The 18,490-nt window shown below is 47.3% G+C and overlaps 1 protein-coding gene across 6 annotated transcripts in view; it reads right to left on the bottom strand.

Moving 5' to 3' along the window:
• Positions 1-5,676: 5,676 nt before the first annotated feature.
• CBFA2T3 (CBFA2/RUNX1 partner transcriptional co-repressor 3) overlaps positions 5,677-18,490 on the bottom strand; it is a 67,629-nt gene continuing 54,815 nt past the window's right edge. For 2 of the 6 annotated variants that reach the window (XM_035119413.2, XM_035119409.2), the window contains 7 exons: positions 15,740-15,921; positions 14,863-15,113; positions 11,338-11,423; positions 9,680-9,875; positions 7,899-7,967; positions 7,337-7,527; positions 5,677-7,017 (listed from right to left, as the gene is read on the bottom strand). In XM_035119413.2, coding sequence (XP_034975304.2) covers positions 6,697-7,017; positions 7,337-7,527; positions 7,899-7,967; positions 9,680-9,875; positions 11,338-11,423; positions 14,863-15,113; positions 15,740-15,921 — 1,296 coding nt within the window. In that variant the 3' untranslated portion in view covers positions 5,677-6,696. Of the gene's footprint in view, positions 7,018-7,336; positions 7,528-7,898; positions 7,968-9,679; positions 9,879-11,337; positions 11,424-14,862; positions 15,114-15,739; positions 15,922-18,490 lie in introns of all 6 variants that reach the window. The other 4 variants (XM_035119412.2, XM_035119408.2, XM_035119411.2 and 1 more) reach the window with 3 other exon arrangements.

Here is an 18,490-nt window from a genome sequence, read left to right on the forward strand (position 1 = left end):
AGTAGCTTGGAGAAAACCACATCTGAGAGCAGAACCACCTGAAGAGGCTGTGCCTCCATCCATTGTCACCAAACAGCTTTTTCATGAAAGGTCTGAAGGTCCTAACTTAGGGTTCATCCACACTTCCTCTTGTCCCCCTGCTTTTCCCTGAAGAAAACCACTCTTTAGCATTCACTTGGAGCAAACAGCAATTTGGGCTTTCTTCGGATTGATGTTTACTCTGATTTAGTGCTAAAGAGCCGGTTTTATCTAGGAAAGGAGTGAGGCAAGGGGAAAACCGCTTAGAGCCATGTTTTCTAGGCACAGGACAAGTGGAAGTGTAGGCAAGCCCTTAGGGTGCTACCAGAGGAGGACTTAATTTGCAAACAAGTCATGGAGATATTGCAAACCAGGACAGCTGCAGGAGACTTTATAGCTTACTGAATTTTCCCCAGAAAGGTGAAATCTGGAAGAAACTTTAAGAGGAGACAGATCACAAGACAATCCAGTTTAAGTGGTTGCAATGCTAAGCCTCATTTTTTTGGGGGGGGGAGTGGCTCTGCTGCTGTCTGCTGCAGGACCCCCCTTCCCTCCTGGAATATCCACCTTCTCCAAGTTTCTTGCAGCTTCCAGCAGGGCAGGTGCCACAGTTTGAGAAATACTGTCTTAGCTCCATGCTTTGTAAAATCTGGGCCACCTCTTTAGCTTTACAGAGGCGACACAAGTGAGGCCATGAACAGAAGCTGTCACAACATATGTCTCTAGGAATGCTAGTGCCATCATGCAGCCTGCCCACTTTCCTTAGAACAAATGGCTGTGAAGTTCTCAGTATTGGAGAGTTCTCCCTGTCTGAGGCTATTATTAAACCCACCCAGCTGCTTTGTGCTCTGGAGGGAATACCACTTTTGCAGTTGGCAGGTAGGGAGTGGAATCTGAAAGCAAGCAGGATGCGAAGGGCAGACACATTCACGAAGTAGAAGGCTTCCTTGCCTGATGCAGTTTGGAACAGGAAATCTCACAGAAAAATGACTTGGAAAGCAAGCCACCCCACCCAGTAACAAAGTAAGGAAGCCCCCCCCCCCCAAAGAACAATTAGCAATGTAAACAAAGCCCTTATTTGACAACAGAAACCCTTGCATTGGTTTCAATCATGGAAGATCAAAGCCCCACCCCTGCCCCTTCTTTTATAGCTGCCTCCTGCTTTTTGCTTGTTTCTTGTTGCCCACACCGGGGAAGCCATTGGGATGGGGGTAGAGAGGAAAACATGCACACACACCGGAATACCATACTTTAAAGCTATCAGATTTGGGACATCAGTTTGAGGCTCTGATGGAGGCAATCTCTCCCTCCTTTAGGATTTGGTTTGAATGTAAGCTTATTCCATTCCTTATCCATTGGTATATTGTTAAACTCCTAAAGGATTTCTTTTGTCTGTGGTTTCCCAGTCAGTCAGAGGTAGCATTACGAGGTCCAGAGACGCAGAGTGGACGAGAAAAGTGGCCTGCGCAGACAGAAACGCCGGACGTGACCCCCGTAATCATGAGATGGAGTTTTGGCAAACTAAGGGATGAGCCATTGAGCATATCTGAAAACACTCCATTTATATATTACCTCTTTGCATGAGAAAAACAAATAAACAATGTACACAAATAGTGCAGAGAAACAAGCAGGACACCCTTACAGCAAGAGGAGGAAATTCAGATCCATTTTGTTGTCTGTCTGCTTCTAAACAACCCCAACTGGGGCCAGGCAGGCAAGGCAAGGCCCTATGAACCACCATGCTGCCAGTTCACTGCCATGTGGCAACTGTGGAGACTGCAGTTGCAAAGGGGAAGATCTCACCGGTTGGGGAAGAAACCTATCTCACTCAAAACCAGCCTGCTGACTGGGGCTGATGGGAGTTGTAGTCCAAAACAACTGGAGGCCCTCTGGTTGGGGAAGGCTGGTGAATTTTTTTTAATCCCCTTGTGAACAAGGCTGCAAGGGAGGAATGAAGCAGTTGCAAGGGGAATTAGGGTTTTCTCTCATTCAGAGGCCTTTGGCTGCATTTACAGCAATCCCACAGACACATACCTGGAAGTAAGTTCAATTGAACTCAGTTGGATTTACTTCTAGACATGCATAGAGTTGCACTTTAAAATACCAAGACTGCTCAAACAAATTCCCAGCAAGGGCTCCAGACTGGTTCAGACACCGGAAGTAGCACGCCCAGCTGTTTTGCAGTAGACAGCTACCAATAACCAGCTTGCACATTCTTTCCTGCTTTCACTGTCTCACATCAGCTGTCTCACATCAATAAAAGCCTCTCCTGCCGAGACCCTGAGCAAAATGCACCGGATCAATGCCATGTTGGCCCACTGTAGCTGCAGAGGAGACCTTTGGGTGTAAAAACAGAAAAACGCTTCCAGCGATAGGAGTTTTACAGGCACAGCTACGGTCACAGGCGGTGTATGCAGCTAAACCAAAAGGGGCAGCTCAGCCCAGATGATAGAAGGAACTGGATAGCATGCTGCATATGGGACAGAAGAGATTTCAGGAGGAGGTTCCTGCCCACCAGGTAAAGCAATGCTGTAATACTGGTTTTGCATACACGGAGATGGAGTAAACGCAATAGTCCATCTACCCCAGACCTGTTGTTCTGAGTGGCAACAATTCTCCGGGATCACAGGAAAGTACTGCCTCAACACCCAAAATCTTTGTAAATGGAGATACTGACAGGACCCTCAGCATGCAGATCTACTGCTAGTTTCTTCCCCTCTCCTGGTTTCTGGAGAGCACAAAGTAGATAGCTGGAGTTACTTTGAAGATGGAGTGGCAGAAACTAAACATTCCATCATGTACAGTATTAAACAATTGCCCATTCCACTTCCCCACCCTAAGGCAGCTACTTCTGACTCCGTAGGTTACTGACTGCAGCAGAGAGCTGTTGGCCACAAACTGGAATGCAGGCCAGGAGGCCAGAAATTTAGTTGCACAAGAGAATCATCTCATCAAGGAGATCAGTTTGTACTCTTCTCTCGCCTGCCCCTTGCAATGAAATGCAATGAGACCCTTGTATTGCATGGCACAAGATAAATCTAGGGTGGCCCAATGGCTCACTTTTAGAACTGTGCCTGGCAGCACCTAAGCAAAAGAGGCCTCTCCCTTCCTGTGGCTTCCAGCAACTGGTATTGAGTTTGACGGTGGACTTGATTTGGAAGGCTATCTGGCCCAAGTCTGGTTTAAAGATAAAGAACCCCAAGAAGGGAGAGCAGAGATCTATCCAGGCCACCTGCCTACAGTCTTCAGCCATTGTGGTGAGATGAATGGAATTTCTATTTAACTCCTAAGAAGTATTTCAAAATTGGCACCTAGACATAAATTGGCATATACTCTCCCCTTCGCAAATCTCTGTCGTCCTAGATGCTGTACCAGTGGCCACTCTAGAGCAAGCCTTACATGGTTTCATACATGAGAACAGGACCTCATTTTTGCCCTGGGCCTTCCGTGTTTTTAAATGAGAAGGTTCAGCCAGAGCTCCCCTGTTGGGACCATGTCACACCTTGCAGATCTGTCTTCAAGAGGCAGAAGCACCACCAGTTGAATGGCTGTGCCTTTAAGAGGTTGTCTCGTGGAGCCAACATTGAACACACAGCAACTGGCTATAATAAATCCCTCCAACATGCAGGGACACATGAATGTTTGATCTGCTCTCGCCTTCTCCTCCCTTGTCTATTTTTGTGTGTGTAATGACCTAGAACCAAGGAAGGTAATCTTGAAATTGTCAAATCATGGATCTGCTATGTAGAAAAGTGGAAAGGGATTGAGAACGGAAAGAACCAATGGAGCTTTGTAGAACTTAGCATCTTCCCTTCTCATTTCAGCTGTAGTGGAGCCTGGCCCATTGGGGCAGGTGTGGCACCACCCCTCCAACCTCAGTCTGTTGCCACCTACCTGCCTGCCTTATTTACCACCAGTCCAGTTGGCAGCACTGCCTGCCAATGTCCTCCCCCTCCCCCTTAGGCTCAGTACTGCCCTTGTTGAACAAAGCAAGGAGGATGGGAACAAAGTTAGAATGAGTTGGCTCCGCCTAACATTGGCTCTGGTGCCACCTATAGTTGGGCCTCCTGCCTTCCGCCCTACCAGCTCCAATGGCCAGCCATGGCCACTGATTCCAGGCATGCCTTTTTCCTAGGGCTGGGGGTGGGAAGAGATGGAAGATTATGTAGGTGATACAAAAGTGGGATGGAGGGAGAGACCCAGAGGGAGAGAGAGTGGTCAAGGGGAGTATGGGTGGGGCAGCTAAAAAAAGTAAGAAGGAAGTAGCTGATATAGCTTCTCTAGGCCCACTGTTCAATTGTCCATAGTGCTGTAGTGCTGCCATATGCCAGGACCTGGCCCTTTCTTTCAAAACCCCTCCTTTGGAAAAAAGAAAAGCACAAAGTATTCTGTGAATTCCAGAAAACTACACCTCCAAGACCATGTAAGTTTGTCTTTCTTTGAAAACCTATTTCCCAACTGTTAGCATACTTTTAGTGGTTTGTCTGTGTGTTTTTAAACATTATTTGGCAAAAAGTCTCATTATTATTATTATTATTATTATTATTATTATTATTATTATTCATTATTAGTATTTTTGGACCTCTGCAAATACTATATACATTCACATTAAAGGTACAATGTTTCTGCCCTGAGCCCATGGCTGGGCAGCCTCCGTGAGGGTCCCCCGCCCTCCGTCCCTACAGCCGTGCCGTTTCCCCCCATATTGCACTACCGTCCTCAGCGCTTTGTACAACGATACATGAAATGTGACAAATCAACATTGTCTCCTCCTCCTCCTCCTCCATCATATCTAAGGACAAGCATCTGTTGGTTTCCTCCCAGAAATAATTGTAAACCTAGTGGGAATGGAAGACGAAAAGAGGCCTGAGGTGGGGTGGGGAGAGCAAAATCATACAAAGAGGAAGGGGGGTAAGGGAAAAGAAAAGAAGGGGTGCAAAGATGTTTTTGTCACAGGACATTTGAAAGATGACACACGTACACACACACACACACACACACACACACACACACACACAACAAGAAGCCAAGGGGTATCTACAGGCCATTGATGTAGGAGGGAAAATGAAATACTTCCTTCGATTCTTGTGGGTGTTTGGAAGGAGTCAGGATGACAAAACTGCAAAAAGAGACCGCCTGGAGTTTGGGAGGTTACAGAGCACAGAGAGAGGTAGTGGAGGAAGGGTAGAAGCTCCAGGCGGAAAGCCCTGGGTACAGTTATTTTCTGCTCAAGAACAGGCAGAAGATGATCACAGGTTCTTCTGGAACAGTGCTGTCTCTCTCTGGAACAGGCTGGGTGGGTGTGTAGGTGGCTGTTTATAACTCTCTTTTTTAAAAAAACAAAAAAGCTCTTTGAGAGAAAAAAAATGCAACAGATTTATAATCCACCAAGGGAGGAGGGGCTTTCAAGAGTCAGTTCTGCCTCTTGCACACAAACACACACGCAAACACACACTCTCCGCACACGCACAAAGTGGTGGATTTTATATAATTTTTTTTGCTTTTTTTTTTTGCTTTATTCTACGAAAATTTCTTTCGATCCCACAGTTGCACGTCTAAGTCCTCCTTCAAAGGGTATACATCGGAACGGTGAAGGTCCAAGTGCATGAAAGCCCCCTCCTCCCACCCCCAACTGCCCACCCCCCTGCCCACCCCCCCCAATCCAAGAACGCAAGGAGTTGAAATGAAATCCAGCAGGAATTGCTGTCGGTCAGAACGGCGCAGTTGGCTCTCCGGACCTGCGATGATGCGCATGACTCCTCGGTTCGCAAAAAAACCGCAAAAATAAATAAGCCCCCCCCCAAGAAAACGAGGAGAAAGAGGGAAAAGAAGAAGAAACCAACCAACCGAAACCAAAAAAGAAAAATAAAGAAAGAAACTTTGGCAGTGGAAAAAAAGTTTGGATTTTTTTTTTCTGTTTTTGGATTTCCTTTGGAGCAGAGGTGAATCTGGTATCTTCTTGGCTAGCTAGCAAGGTAGTTTACAGGTAAGCTTCCTTCACTTGGTTTTTGTTGGGTTCTTTTTGGATTTTATCTTTTCTTTTCTGTTTTACTTAAAGCCAAAGAGTTTGATGATTTTTATTGTTTATTTATTTTTATTTTTTTTACAAAAAAGGAAAAAAAATCTTGCTTTTTGTAACTGAAATCCTTTCTCTTTTCTTTTCTCTTTTTTCCATTTCCCCACCTTCTCCCTCTTCTCCCTTTCAGGGAAGGGGTGGTTTTGTTTTTGTTTCCAGTTCCTTCATTTCCTCGAACACATCTCCAGCAGAAGGACGGGCAGAAGCACCTTTTCAGTTCCCTTCTCCCGCCCGCCCCCCTTCCAAGTCAAGATGCACGACGCTTGCAAATTCCTCATCCAAAAAAATAAAAAGTAATAATCATAATAATAAATTTCCCCAAATCATATCTGTAAGTAGAAGAAGAATTAAAAGCAAAAAAAAACCAAAACTGACGAGTGAACGGAGAAGGTTGGTATTTGCCTTAACTCCACTTAAAGCCCAGGTTTGAGGATTCGTGAGGATTTCGTGTGAGAGATAGAGGTCGTTTTGGAGGTCAAATACGTGTCAGGTAGCTGAGGGTTTGCATTGAATGCAGTTTTTTGTTTTCATTTGGAGAGAAGTGGTAGCAGCAGTGACAGTTGTTGGTCGGCTCCCCGGTTCCCTTTTCCCTTCCGCCCGCCTTAGCGGGATGCCGTGTCCAGAGGAGCCGGCGTGGCCGGCGTGCCGGAACGCGAGGCGGCGGCGGAGCCAGAATCGCTGGGACTGCCCGCCACAGCTACGCTGGTGATGGAGGTGCTCACAGCCACCACGTCCGGCTGAGCCGACGCTACGCCCAGCCCCGAAGAGGCTGCCCCGGCAGAGGCCGGGAGGCCTTGGAGAGTCTGCCCACACACGTGGTGATGCTTCTCCCAATCTTTGTGCTGGCAGAAGGAACCGCAGTAGCGCGCCGTGTTGCATCCGCTGCAGGTCTCGCTTGCCTTGCGCCCGCAGTTCCAACAGCTCTGCAGGAGAAGGCGAAAGCACACAGATCAGCGCGGACCGAAAGACAAGCGCGGGGCTAAGGGGCTCTCTATACTCTCTTCACCGGGGCCACCGAGCGCACGGGCAGTCTCTCCCTCTGGCTGCATTCGCACTGCACTGGGCTTTGGCTCAGGTCCAGATGGAGCTCAACGTCATACATTTAAGGAACGGAAAGTTAGGGGGGGGAGAAAAAAAAAGGACCGGCGGGCCCACCGAGACCAGCAAACGCCCTCCAAGTCCTCACTGTTTCCAGCCCACTACTCTCGTGCCAATATCCACGTTGGGAGAGGGTGTCACTACCTCACTGGAGTCCTCCTGCTGGTTAATGACGGTCAGCGCATCCTCGGAGGCCTGGCGCTTGGCTTCCGCCAGGGCTCGCTCCATCTTGGCTCGCTCCGTCGTGATCAGCTCGTGCGCTTTCCTCTCCGCGTCGGACACGGCCTTCTGGAGCTCGGACATGGCCTGCCGCTTCACCTCGTTCACAGCTTCTTCTGAAAGGAAGAGCACAGGGCAAGGCGGGAGTCATGTAGGGGGTGTTAAGCAAGGTGCGGCGCACTCAATCTGCAGCCCAGGAACTCCAATGTTGGCAGGCAGCTCGCCACTCTTCCTTAGGTTTAAACGGGACTCAGACTGGACAGGCCTTCAAACAGAGGGCCGTCCTCTGCAAAGTAGGACACTTGGCCACCCTGGGGGGTCTATAACTGAATGTTGCCCCTGTAACGTTGTGTAAATGCTAGGGATAATGACCAGGATCACAGCAGGGATCTAGGAACTGAGGGATTCGATGATTTCTGGCTCCAGCTATGTAGTTCAGGAGTTAGTTTTGTTCTTAAACCATTTCCACATTTCCCAAAAAACTCACCAGCTTTCCTCCAGATTTCCTCCGGCATGTAGCCAGACAGGGGCCTGGATACAAACTCACGGTGAGCATCTGGGAGAAAGACAGATGGAGAAAATGCTGTTAAGAAAGGCTAAACATTCAACCTGATTTAAAAGCAAAACAAAACACAAAAGCCTAGCAACATCCTCGGCAGATCAGTGGTGGGAGAGCCTTGGACCTTTACACTTACCTTCTCAACACCTGATGCCATGTATGGCATAATACGTGGAACAGGTAAAGACACAAGTGGGCCAATTCCCCCCACCAGCCTTATTGCACTGTGATTTGCAAGCACTAACAATCAGCTGATCCTTGGGGCTTGCAAAGCTCAGTGTACAACACTGTGCAAAATGCCAGGTGAGTGACAGGCAGGTGGCCCTGTCTATCTGTTACACCTGTCCTGCAGGGGGATGGGGCATGGTTAAGTTATGACTGTGCGTCCAGCTGTTTGGTACAGGGCTATCTGCCCCCAAAGCTGATAGTGGATGGAAGCTAGTTTAATGGCAGGGAGCCCCTCTGCCCCTGTGCAAAGTCAGTGGCACAAAATGCCATGCAGTGAGGAAGAGGGATGGCAGGGATTAGTCTAGGAAGCAAGACTGAGAATGTTAGCAGAGTCTTGCCGGAAGAGACCAAATGAGGACCCATCTACGCCTGCATTGATCGGTGGCCAGCCATATATGTCCAGTGGTGGGGAGGGAAGGCAATAGCCCTCCCTGATTTCTTTCAATGCCTATCATCTAGTATCGATGAATAGACTCAAAAGAAATACATCCAGAGGCAAACTGCCTCTGAATGTGGAGATTCCATGCAGGCATCATGACAAATAGCCATTGACTTCCACGAATTTGCCCAACCCTCTTTTAAAGCCATTTAAGGCAGTGAGTTCCACAAGTTACTTATGCACTGTGTGTAGCAGTACTTCCTTGGTCTACCTGTAACCTCCTCGTTCCTTTCATTGGGTGATCCCCAGATTCCTGTACTGTCACAGAGGGAGAAAAGCTTCTCTCCACCCTCTCTTTCTCCATAGTTTTTCTGTTTGTGATGCCGTCATGACAGATGTTGGAGAGGTTAATTGGAAGCTGAAGGAAACTAGTTCAGGGGCAGAGCACCTGTTTGGCATGCAGAAGGTCCCACGTTCAAATCTATGTCACCTCCAGCTTAAAGGCATCAGGTAGCAAGTAATGTGAGTGACTATTTAAAAAAAAAACACCTGAGATCCTGGAGGGCCACTGCCAGTTTGAGCAGGCAGCACTGGACAAGATGGGCAGAGATGGGCATAGGAAGCTGTTTTATACCAAGTCAGGTCCTTGCTCCAAATAGCTCAGTGTTGCTGACACAACTGGCAGCAGCTCTTTAGGGTTGCAGGCAGGAATTGCTTCCAGACCTAACAGGAGAGGCTGCCGGGGATTGAACCTGGGACCTTCTTCATGCCAGGCAGCTGCACTTCCCCTTCACTTGGGGCACTTCCAGCCTGTTGCTGTTTTGGAGGTGGGATTCAGTCACATCCCTGCATATTCAATCTGCACAATTAAAGCTGATTTGCAGCTCCTGCAGAACAAACCCGCTTCCCTCAGAGACTGGACTTTTTGCAACAGGCAGGAAAGGCACTGGGAGGAGTCTCGCTTTGAGGCCATGTCATCTAGCCTTCATACCAACAAATAATGGGAAATGCTCATTCAAAAGCTAACATCATGTAGTCCCCCAGCAAAAAAACCAAACCAGGTCGAATGCTTAGGAGCCCAACCTATCCCTCGCATGGTTACCTAGAGGGGACGCCTCGGTGTTGGCAGTGCTATTGTGAGGTCGCGTGGCAGGGCTGGGCCCCTTCTTCATGTCCTCGGCGTCGCTGTAGCGACGGATCCAGTGGTTCAGCTCCTCGCGGTCGGCTTCCTGGCAGCGGCGAAGCACGGTGAGCGAGCGGCGGGTCTTCTCCACCATGTCCATTATGCAATTTAGCAGCTGCTGGGTGGAAGGCCACAACATAAGATCTTGGGTAGCCTGGGATGGGGGAACCCTCCATAGCCCTGACCTGCTGGCTCTGCCCAGGCAGCATCAACCTCCATTCCCCCACAGGCCGTGGTGCCCACTTTACAGGGTTGCTGTGATGATGTTGAGAACTAAAACCGCAGCAAGCATTTAAACCACATTCATACCACTTTCACAGTCATGGCTCCACCCAAAGAACCCTGGGAAGCATAGTTTCCTCCCCCACAGAGCTACAGTTCCTAGCACCCATAAGAACTATAGTTCTCAGGATTCTTTTTTCTTTGGGCAGGGAAGCCATCTGCTTTGCATATATGGAGCGTATGGGTCACATTCGCCTCCATCTCCCCTACCTCCTTTTCCAGATAGCTTTTAAAAAATAAATAAATAAAATAGTTTACATTTTCCTTTTGAAAGATCACTTTAATCCTATTTTAAATATGGTGGCCAAGTCGAGTTGCTCCTGCTGTTTCTTCCTTGAAAGTTTATGTTAGGCTGCTGCCATTTGTTCATTTGTGTGCTGTTTTTATTGTCTATTACTGTCTTTTCGCCTCACCTGCTTTATATGTTGCTAACAGTTTCTTTATTGCTTGTAGGAGGGCTTATTTCAGTGTTTGTTCTGGTCCCCCCCCCCTTGGAGAAATAAAACACCGAATAGAAATCATTAAAAGTAAATGACCGGCTGCCAGAACTTAAGAGTGTAATACATGCAGAAATGTGGGACTTAAGAAGCTAAACGGGTGCGAGTGTGTGCATGTGGGACAAGAGAATTGTCCTGGACAGCGTTGGGCAACCTGGCACAATCCCCATGGCTGATGGAAGTTGTAGCCCCAAACATCAGGGAAGTAAGGTAGGTTAGGCTCAGAGATGGAGACTGGCCCAAGGTCACCGAGTGAGTTTCATGGCCCAGTGGAGATTTGAACCCGAGTGTGAGTTTCATGGCCCAGTGGAGATTTGAACCCTGATCTCCCAGGACCTAATCCAACACTCTAACCCAGTGGTTTCCTAAGTGGGTGGTGGGATTACTTGGGGAGGTGTGCTAAAAAGAAAGTGGGTGACAGGGGGGTGTTGGAGGTGTAAATATGAAAGGGCTGGTGCTGTTTGATTGTTTGATCGGAATTGTTTGATTGGAAAGCAACGGCGTAGATCTTGACAGAATTGTTTGATCGGAAAGCAAGGGCGTAGATCTTGACAATCAATACATTTATATACAAAGATCTGTGCCAGGCATCCCCAAACTTCAGCCCTCCAGGTGTTTTGGACTACAATTCCCATCTTCCCTGACTACTGGTCCTGTTAGCTAGGGATCATGGGAGTTGTAGGCCAAAACATCTGGAGGGCCGCAGTTTGGGGATGCCTGATCTGTGCTACAGCTTCTGCCCCACACCCAGATTCCATCCCAGCCACCGCAAGCCATGCGGAGGGATTTGGTACATACATTGTTGAGGTGCTTCCACTCCTCGGCCCACTCTCTGTCCGTTAGCCTGTGGTCGATGACTTCCTCTTGCCGGGAACTGTGCACAGCTTAAGGGAGGAGAGGAAAATATCCCAATCAGGAAGGCAGGCGGCACCGTAAACCTTTGGCATCAGGCCCTTGAGAGCAGTTGCAGAGGGGTGGGCCTAGCCACCCCAGACGACACGCCCATAACACACACACACATATAGGGCACACACAGGTAGGGATGGGTCAATATGCCAATTCAGTTTTTCTCTTGTGTATCTGAATAAGTTTTTCTCTTGTGTATCTGAAGAAGTGTGCATGCACACGAAAGCTCATACCAAAATATAAACTTAGTTGGTCTTTAAGCTGCTACTGAAGGAATTTTTTTATTTTGCTTCGACTCAGACCAACACGGCTACCTACCTGTAACCAGTTTTTCTCTGTTTCTCACTTTTGCAGACCTAAGTTCAGCTCTCTGCTGTTCCACTTCAGTTTGCAATACATTAAAGTTATCATGAAAACTTACCAGCTAGCTAGTGTAAATTTATCCTAGTTCAGAATATACATTTCTGAATGCTGTTTTGCTTAATATACACTTTTTTTGCAAAGCAAAAGGTTATTTCCACTAATGTGTGCATTTATATGCAGACTTTACCCTAGTACATGCATTTTTGTACACGTGGCTCAGCTGGAGAACTGCACTGCAAAATTCAGCTACATTTTGGTCTGCATACTGTTTTAGAAGGTGCAAATTGGGTAGACTTGCCTTTAAATGCAAACTGAATCAAATTTCTCCCCCATCCTTATCCCCCTCCTCCTCTTTTCTCAGGCATCCAGAGCCTTAAAAGCAGAGTCCTCTGGTTGGCACCTGGTATTCAATCACTTCTTCAGGAGCAGGCATTGGGGAACATGAGGGTGTTGATCCCCAAAGGGATCTGTCCAGGTTGTTGTCTCCATCCTGTGATTGGCCGAGGGTACTGAAAGACCGGCCTCTGGCTGCCCTCGTTCTCTGCTCTGTGGTTCTTGAGCTTGGATTAGAAATGCCACCTAACTGCCCACTCTGGCTATCAGCTCAAGACATAAGGCAGGGATGGGATGCTGAGGATTGAACCTGGGTCATTTTAATGCAAAGCATGCCTTCTACCACTGAGCTAATGCCCTTCCACTTGCTAGACCTGCTTCCTCCAAGTCCTGTGGGCTCAGCCTGCCCAGGAATGGATAGCGACACACACTTTTAAGACCACATCGCTTCAAGGGACATGCATGCTGAAGCGATGCACACCATTTACAGTAAAACAGTGCACACCATTTACAGTAAACTTGTCTCCTATCCCTTTCTGGCTGACACTCTGTGACAGATCCCTCATGCCTCGTTTAAGGATGGAGGAGAATTTCATTTGGTCAGGATGTTAAGCAAACCAATTTGTACCTCCTGAACTCATGCACAGATCAGAACATCATTACCCTTCAGATTTCACACTCTTCCAAATGTTGCTGTACAGTTCTCAGCTGAAAAATGTCCCAAAATGCATTAAAAAAATAGTAATATGGATTTTATGGTAAAACACATTCAGGAATATATACACTGAGATGGATTCAAGATGACCTTAACAGAATAGAGAACTGGGTCAAAACTAACACAATGATTTCCAGTAGGGGCAAATGTAAGGTTCTACACTTAAGCAGGAATAGTTAGATGTGCAAATATAGGATGTGGGACACCTGGCTTGATAGCAGTGCATGTGAAAAGGATCTGGGGGTCTTAGTAGACCACAAACTTAACATGAGTCAACAGTGTGATGCAGCAGCAAAAAAAGCTAACACTATTCTAGGCTGCATCAACAGAAGTAAAGTGTCCAGATCAAGGGAAGTTATAGTACCACTCTGTTCTGTCTTGGTCAGACCCTCACAGTTTAAGAAGGATATTTAGAAACTGGAATGTGGGGTGTAAAGCACAACAAAGATAATTACAAAATTGTATTATTTGCGGACGGTATCCTTTTATTTATTACAAAACCAGAAGATACAATTCCAAAAATTATGGAGAAAATAAAAACCTTTGGCAGAATATCGGGATATTCCATAAACCGGACAAAATCAGAGATTTTACCAATAGGGCCAAGGGCTACATTGTATAGAAACCATCAATTTAGGATGTGCAAAGATTTTATTAAATACTTGGGTATAATGATTTCATCAGATATAGACCAAATTGTAAAATTAAATTTGAATCAAATTATAAATGAGATTTATTTTGATATTGAAAGGTGGGGACCTCTAAACCTCTCCCTTTGGGGAAAGGTTGATGTCCTCAAAATGAATTGAGTTGGATCTGTGGCACAGCAGAGGGGTTGTTTTCTGCTTGTTGGTGTAGCACTTTGGTTTTTTGGATGTCAAGCAATAGGCCAAGCTTTTTGTAAGCTTCTGAAAAGATATTTAGGATGGTTTGGAGGTCATCCTCTGAGTGTGCACACACTATGTTGTCTGAAGCATACTGAAGCTCTATGACAGAAGTTATGGTAACCTTACTCTTTGCTTTCAGCCTACTCAGATTAAAGAGCTTTCCATCTGTCCGATATATGATTTCTACTCTGGTGGGGTGTTTCCCTTTGACAAAGTGTAGGATCATGGCGATGAAAATAATAGAGTTGGGACGATAACACAACCCTGTGTAACACCTGATCCCACTGCGAATGGTTCACTTTGAGAGCCATTGTTATATGCGATTGTTGCTGTCATATTATCATGGAGGAGCCGAAGGACGTTCACAAATTTACCTGGGCAGCCAATTTTAAAGAAGGACAGTCCACAGGGCATTAAGATTTACTGTGTCAAAGGCCTTGGTCAGGTCAATAAACACCATATACAGGGGTTGGTTTTGCTCTCAGCATTTTTCTTGAAGCTGTTGAGAGGTGAAAATCATGTCCACTGTCTCCCTAGAAGGTCGAAAACCATTTTGGGATTCAAGAACGGTAGCCTCAGATATTGTTAGGAGATAGTCTGTTAAGATCCTTGCAAGAATTTTGCCAGCTGCAGCTATTGAAGGGCTGTCTGAAGGCAGATGCAGCAACCTTGTTTTCTGCTCCTACAGAGGGTGGGACCTGAACCAATGGATTCAAATTACAAGAAAGGAGATTCCAACTAAACATTAGGAACAACTTTCTGATGGTAAGAGCTGTTTGGCAGTGGAATGGACTACTTCGTAAAGGAGTGGAGGTTTTTAAGCATTGTTTGGATGGCCATCTGTCATGTATGTCATTGAGATTCCTGCACTGCAGGGGGTTGGACTAGATGACCCTTTGATCCCCATCTAACTCTACAATTCTATGATTCCATGAGTTAAAATAAGTTTGAAAATACATTTTCCGTGGTAAAATGAAACATTAAAAAATACATTGGTAAAATTTTTTTTGCAAGGTTAATAATAATAATATTTATACACAGATTACTGTGAAAACTGGATGGAATGGGCACAGAACAGAAATAGGCAGCTCCTCCCATCCACCCCCCCATGCCACTTACCAACTTGCCGGTGGCGTTCCCTCAGCTCCCGAGGGTCAGGGTGCCGGTAGGCGTCCCGGTAGTGGTGTGCTATGGCCATGTCCTCGAGGCGGTAGTGCTGGGGAGGGGGAGGCGTGGGGTGGGGCAGCCCATTGGGCTGGTGGCTGATCCCATTGCTGGGACTGTAGCGCTGGGCGGGGCTCATGGTGCATGGCCTTTTGGTGAGGTGTTCTGGGTGCAGAGGGTCACGGTCCAAGCCATTGTCTTTGGTCCTGTCCCGGAAAGAGGGAGCAGCGTCAAACGGGTTTTACAGAACCAAGCATCCTTAACCAACAGTTCAGAATAGTAGCAGCAGCGACAGAACTAACAGTCAGTCCTCAACAGCCAAGCACACTTTTTGAAAGTAGCACAGTCCAGGTCTATGGATACAGCATTTTCCTTTGGAGCAAGAACAGCTAGCCTGGTGCCCTGTGCTAATGTTGTTAGGGGACTACAACTCCCATGATCCCCAACCATTGACCAAGCTGCCTGGGGCTGATAGGAGTTGGAGTCCCACAATATCTGGAGAAAAGCATGCTGCCTTTCCTTGCCCCAGAGTCAAAGTTGAGGATGCTGTGGACCAAGACTCCCATTAGGTTGGAAAAAAAGAGTGCCCCACCCTTGCTGAAATCTGGAGGGCACCAGATTGGCGAAGCCTGAGCCAAAGGCACAAAAGAGTGGTTTCCTGCATTTTGCATTTCTTGCTCCAAGCTGCCTTGGAGATCCTTTGATCGAAAGGCAGCCTGCAAAACGTTCCCAATAAATAAGAACTTGTTGGGGCCAAGCCTCCACCCAACCTAGTACACCAACTCTGGCCATCCCCCCTCCCTCCTTGCTGTTTACCTACGGAGGCCTGTACCTGTCTGGTGTCCTTCTTTTGCCCCCCTCATTGACCTCCAAGAGCAGCTCTGAGGAGTCGATGGGGGAGGAGGCGTTGGCGTCCAGGAGGAGCTGCTCGTGCTGCGCCAGGTATTGTGCAGGCGTCTGCTTGGCCATGCGGGCGCAGTGGAGGAGCTCGCGCTGCAGCAAAGGCAAGTTGGCCTGGAAAGAGGGCAGAAGGTGGAGAAGGTGAGGAGTGCTCTCCTTAAGAAAGAAAAAAGAACAATAGGCTGTGGTTTCAATATAAGCAACCATAGCCTGGCCTGGATACTGAATAACGGGTCGGCAAATCTTTTCAGCAGGGGGTCGGTCCACTGTCCCTCAGATCTTGTGGGGGGCCGGACTATATTTTGGAATAATAATTAAAAAAAAAGAATGAGGGACAATAAGCAGCGCACCAAAGGGCTCCGAAGAGGGGCTGCTTTAAATGGCGGTTGCTCGAGAGGGGCTCTCAGTTAACCGCGGCTCCTGTGTCTTGCGAGCAGCAGGGGCTGGTGGCATCGTCGGTGGGGGGACAATGAGTGGCGCACGAAAGGGCTCTGGAGAGGGGCTGCTTTAAATGGCCGCCACTCGTGTGCTGCAGCTGCTGCTGGGACCAACAAAGCCCAGCCCCCTTCCTCCTCTAGGCAGGGCAGGGAGAAGCCAGGAGGAGGGAGGGAGGAGGCACCGCCATGGGGTGTTTGTGGGGGGGGGGATGGCGCACCCTGAACGATCAGAATCAGATCCACGCGGCGATTCCCAGACCATCCACAGGCCCCGGGCCTAAGTTTGCCGACCCATGCTGAACAACATTTTCTTGCACTTAGTTTAGTCTTTGTCCACAAAGGGGAAAATGCAGAAAGATTTCAGTGTGTGTGTGTGTGTGTGTGTGTGTGTGTGTGGTTTTTTAAAAACATTGTTCAAATGCTATCAATCACCATAATATCCTATGGCATTAAATTCCATAGGCTGATGAAGAAATCTCGTTTCAGGGCGAAGGGCTGTAGCTCAGTGGCAGAGCACCTGACTTGCAGGCAGAAAGTCCCAGGTTCAATCCCTGGCATCTCCAAGGAGGGCTGCAAGCGTCTCCTGCCTGGAGAGCGGCTGCCAGTCAGTTTAGACAATACTGAACTAGAAGGTACAAGGGTCTGACTGCATAGAAGGCAGATTCCTTTGTTCTGATTTTAACCAGCCCTTTTTTCCAGAACCATGAGGCCTGGAATTTTATTATTCTATTTAAGGGAAGGGTAGTAGCTCAGTGGTATAGCATCTGCTTTGCATGCGGAAGTTCCCAGGTTCAGTCTCTGACATCTCCAGGTACAGTTGGGAATGTCCCCTGCCTCAAACCCTGGAGAGATGCTGCCAGTCAGTATGGACAATACTGAGCTAGATGGATCACTGGTCTGACTCAGTATAAGGCAGTTTCCTATGCTCCTAGATTCTGTTGGTTTGTCTTAAATGTGCTGCCTGTCACTTTCAGCAAATGACTGCATTTCTGCATTGGATAAAGTTTATATGGTCCACAGGACAATGCTGTGGCATGAAACACACTTCCACACCCTATGCACTCTGGGAACTGTTTTTAAAGTTGTTATTGTAATATCTCTCTCTCTCTAAAAGATTAGGTGAATATCACCACATGCATTCACCCACACCTTTTAGAAAGGAAAAGCTTGCCAAGCTCTTTTTTGGAATGAAATTGGCTAGACCAGATTCGCATTAGGTGGAATGGCTGGTTTGGAAGAAACAGATTTGCTGCTTTTTCTCTTTTAAGAAGTCTAATTGTCATTTGTTTAGTGTATTGCTTTGAAAGGTTTATATAGTATTCTGTACCCTGCCATGGATATTATTTTATTTTGAAAGGTGGCTTAAAACTCTATCAAATAAACAACATGTTTGTATTATTGAAATCTACTAGACTCATTAGTTACATGTTGACACAAAGGCCTCCAAGCGTGTCTAAAAGCATAAACAATAGTAAAATGCATTGCCATATCCACCTGTTTACACAGAAATGCATGCCTTTCATAAAAACAACAACACACCCACACTTGTAACAGCAGTCGAACAGCAGCAGAAAGCTTTGGCAGAAACATCATCATCATCATCATCATTCCTCAACAGCCGGGGGTGGGTGGTGGGTGGGGAGAAGGTAAACTTTACCCTGGCATTGAAAAGTCATTTCCAGAAGAAGCAGGCAGAGCTCACTAGGGAGAGTGTTAACATAAGAAGAGCCTGCAGGATCAGGCCAATGGCTCCTCTCGTCCTGCATCCTGTTCTCACAGTGGCCAACCAGATGCCTGTGGGAAAGCCAGCAAGCAGGATTCGAACACAAGAGCCCTCTCCCCTCCTGCGCTTTCCAGCAACTGCTATTCAGGAGCATTGCTGCCTCCAACCGTGGAGGCAGAGCCCAGCCACCAATAGTCATGGATTTGCCCAGTCCTCTTTTAAAGCCACCTAAGTGGGATGTCATCACTGCCTCCCGGAGGAGTGAGCTCCACAGTTTTAACCATGCCCTGCGTGAATAAATACTTTCTTTCACCTATCCAGAATTCTCTAACATTCAGCTTCATTGGATGTCCACTATATATACCGAGAGAGAGAGAGAGAGAGAGACACTTTCTCTATTCACTTTCCCCATGTATCACTTCTACCGCATCACTTCTTACTTGCCTTTTCTCTAAACGTAAACGTTCCAGAATCTGAAGGCTTTCTTCAGAGTAGCTCCAACCCCTGGATCATTTGGGTTGCC

Source organism: Zootoca vivipara, chromosome 6, assembly GCF_963506605.1.
Source record: "Zootoca vivipara chromosome 6, rZooViv1.1, whole genome shotgun sequence".
In the NCBI taxonomy this organism is placed as follows: Eukaryota; Metazoa; Chordata; class Lepidosauria; order Squamata; family Lacertidae; genus Zootoca; species Zootoca vivipara.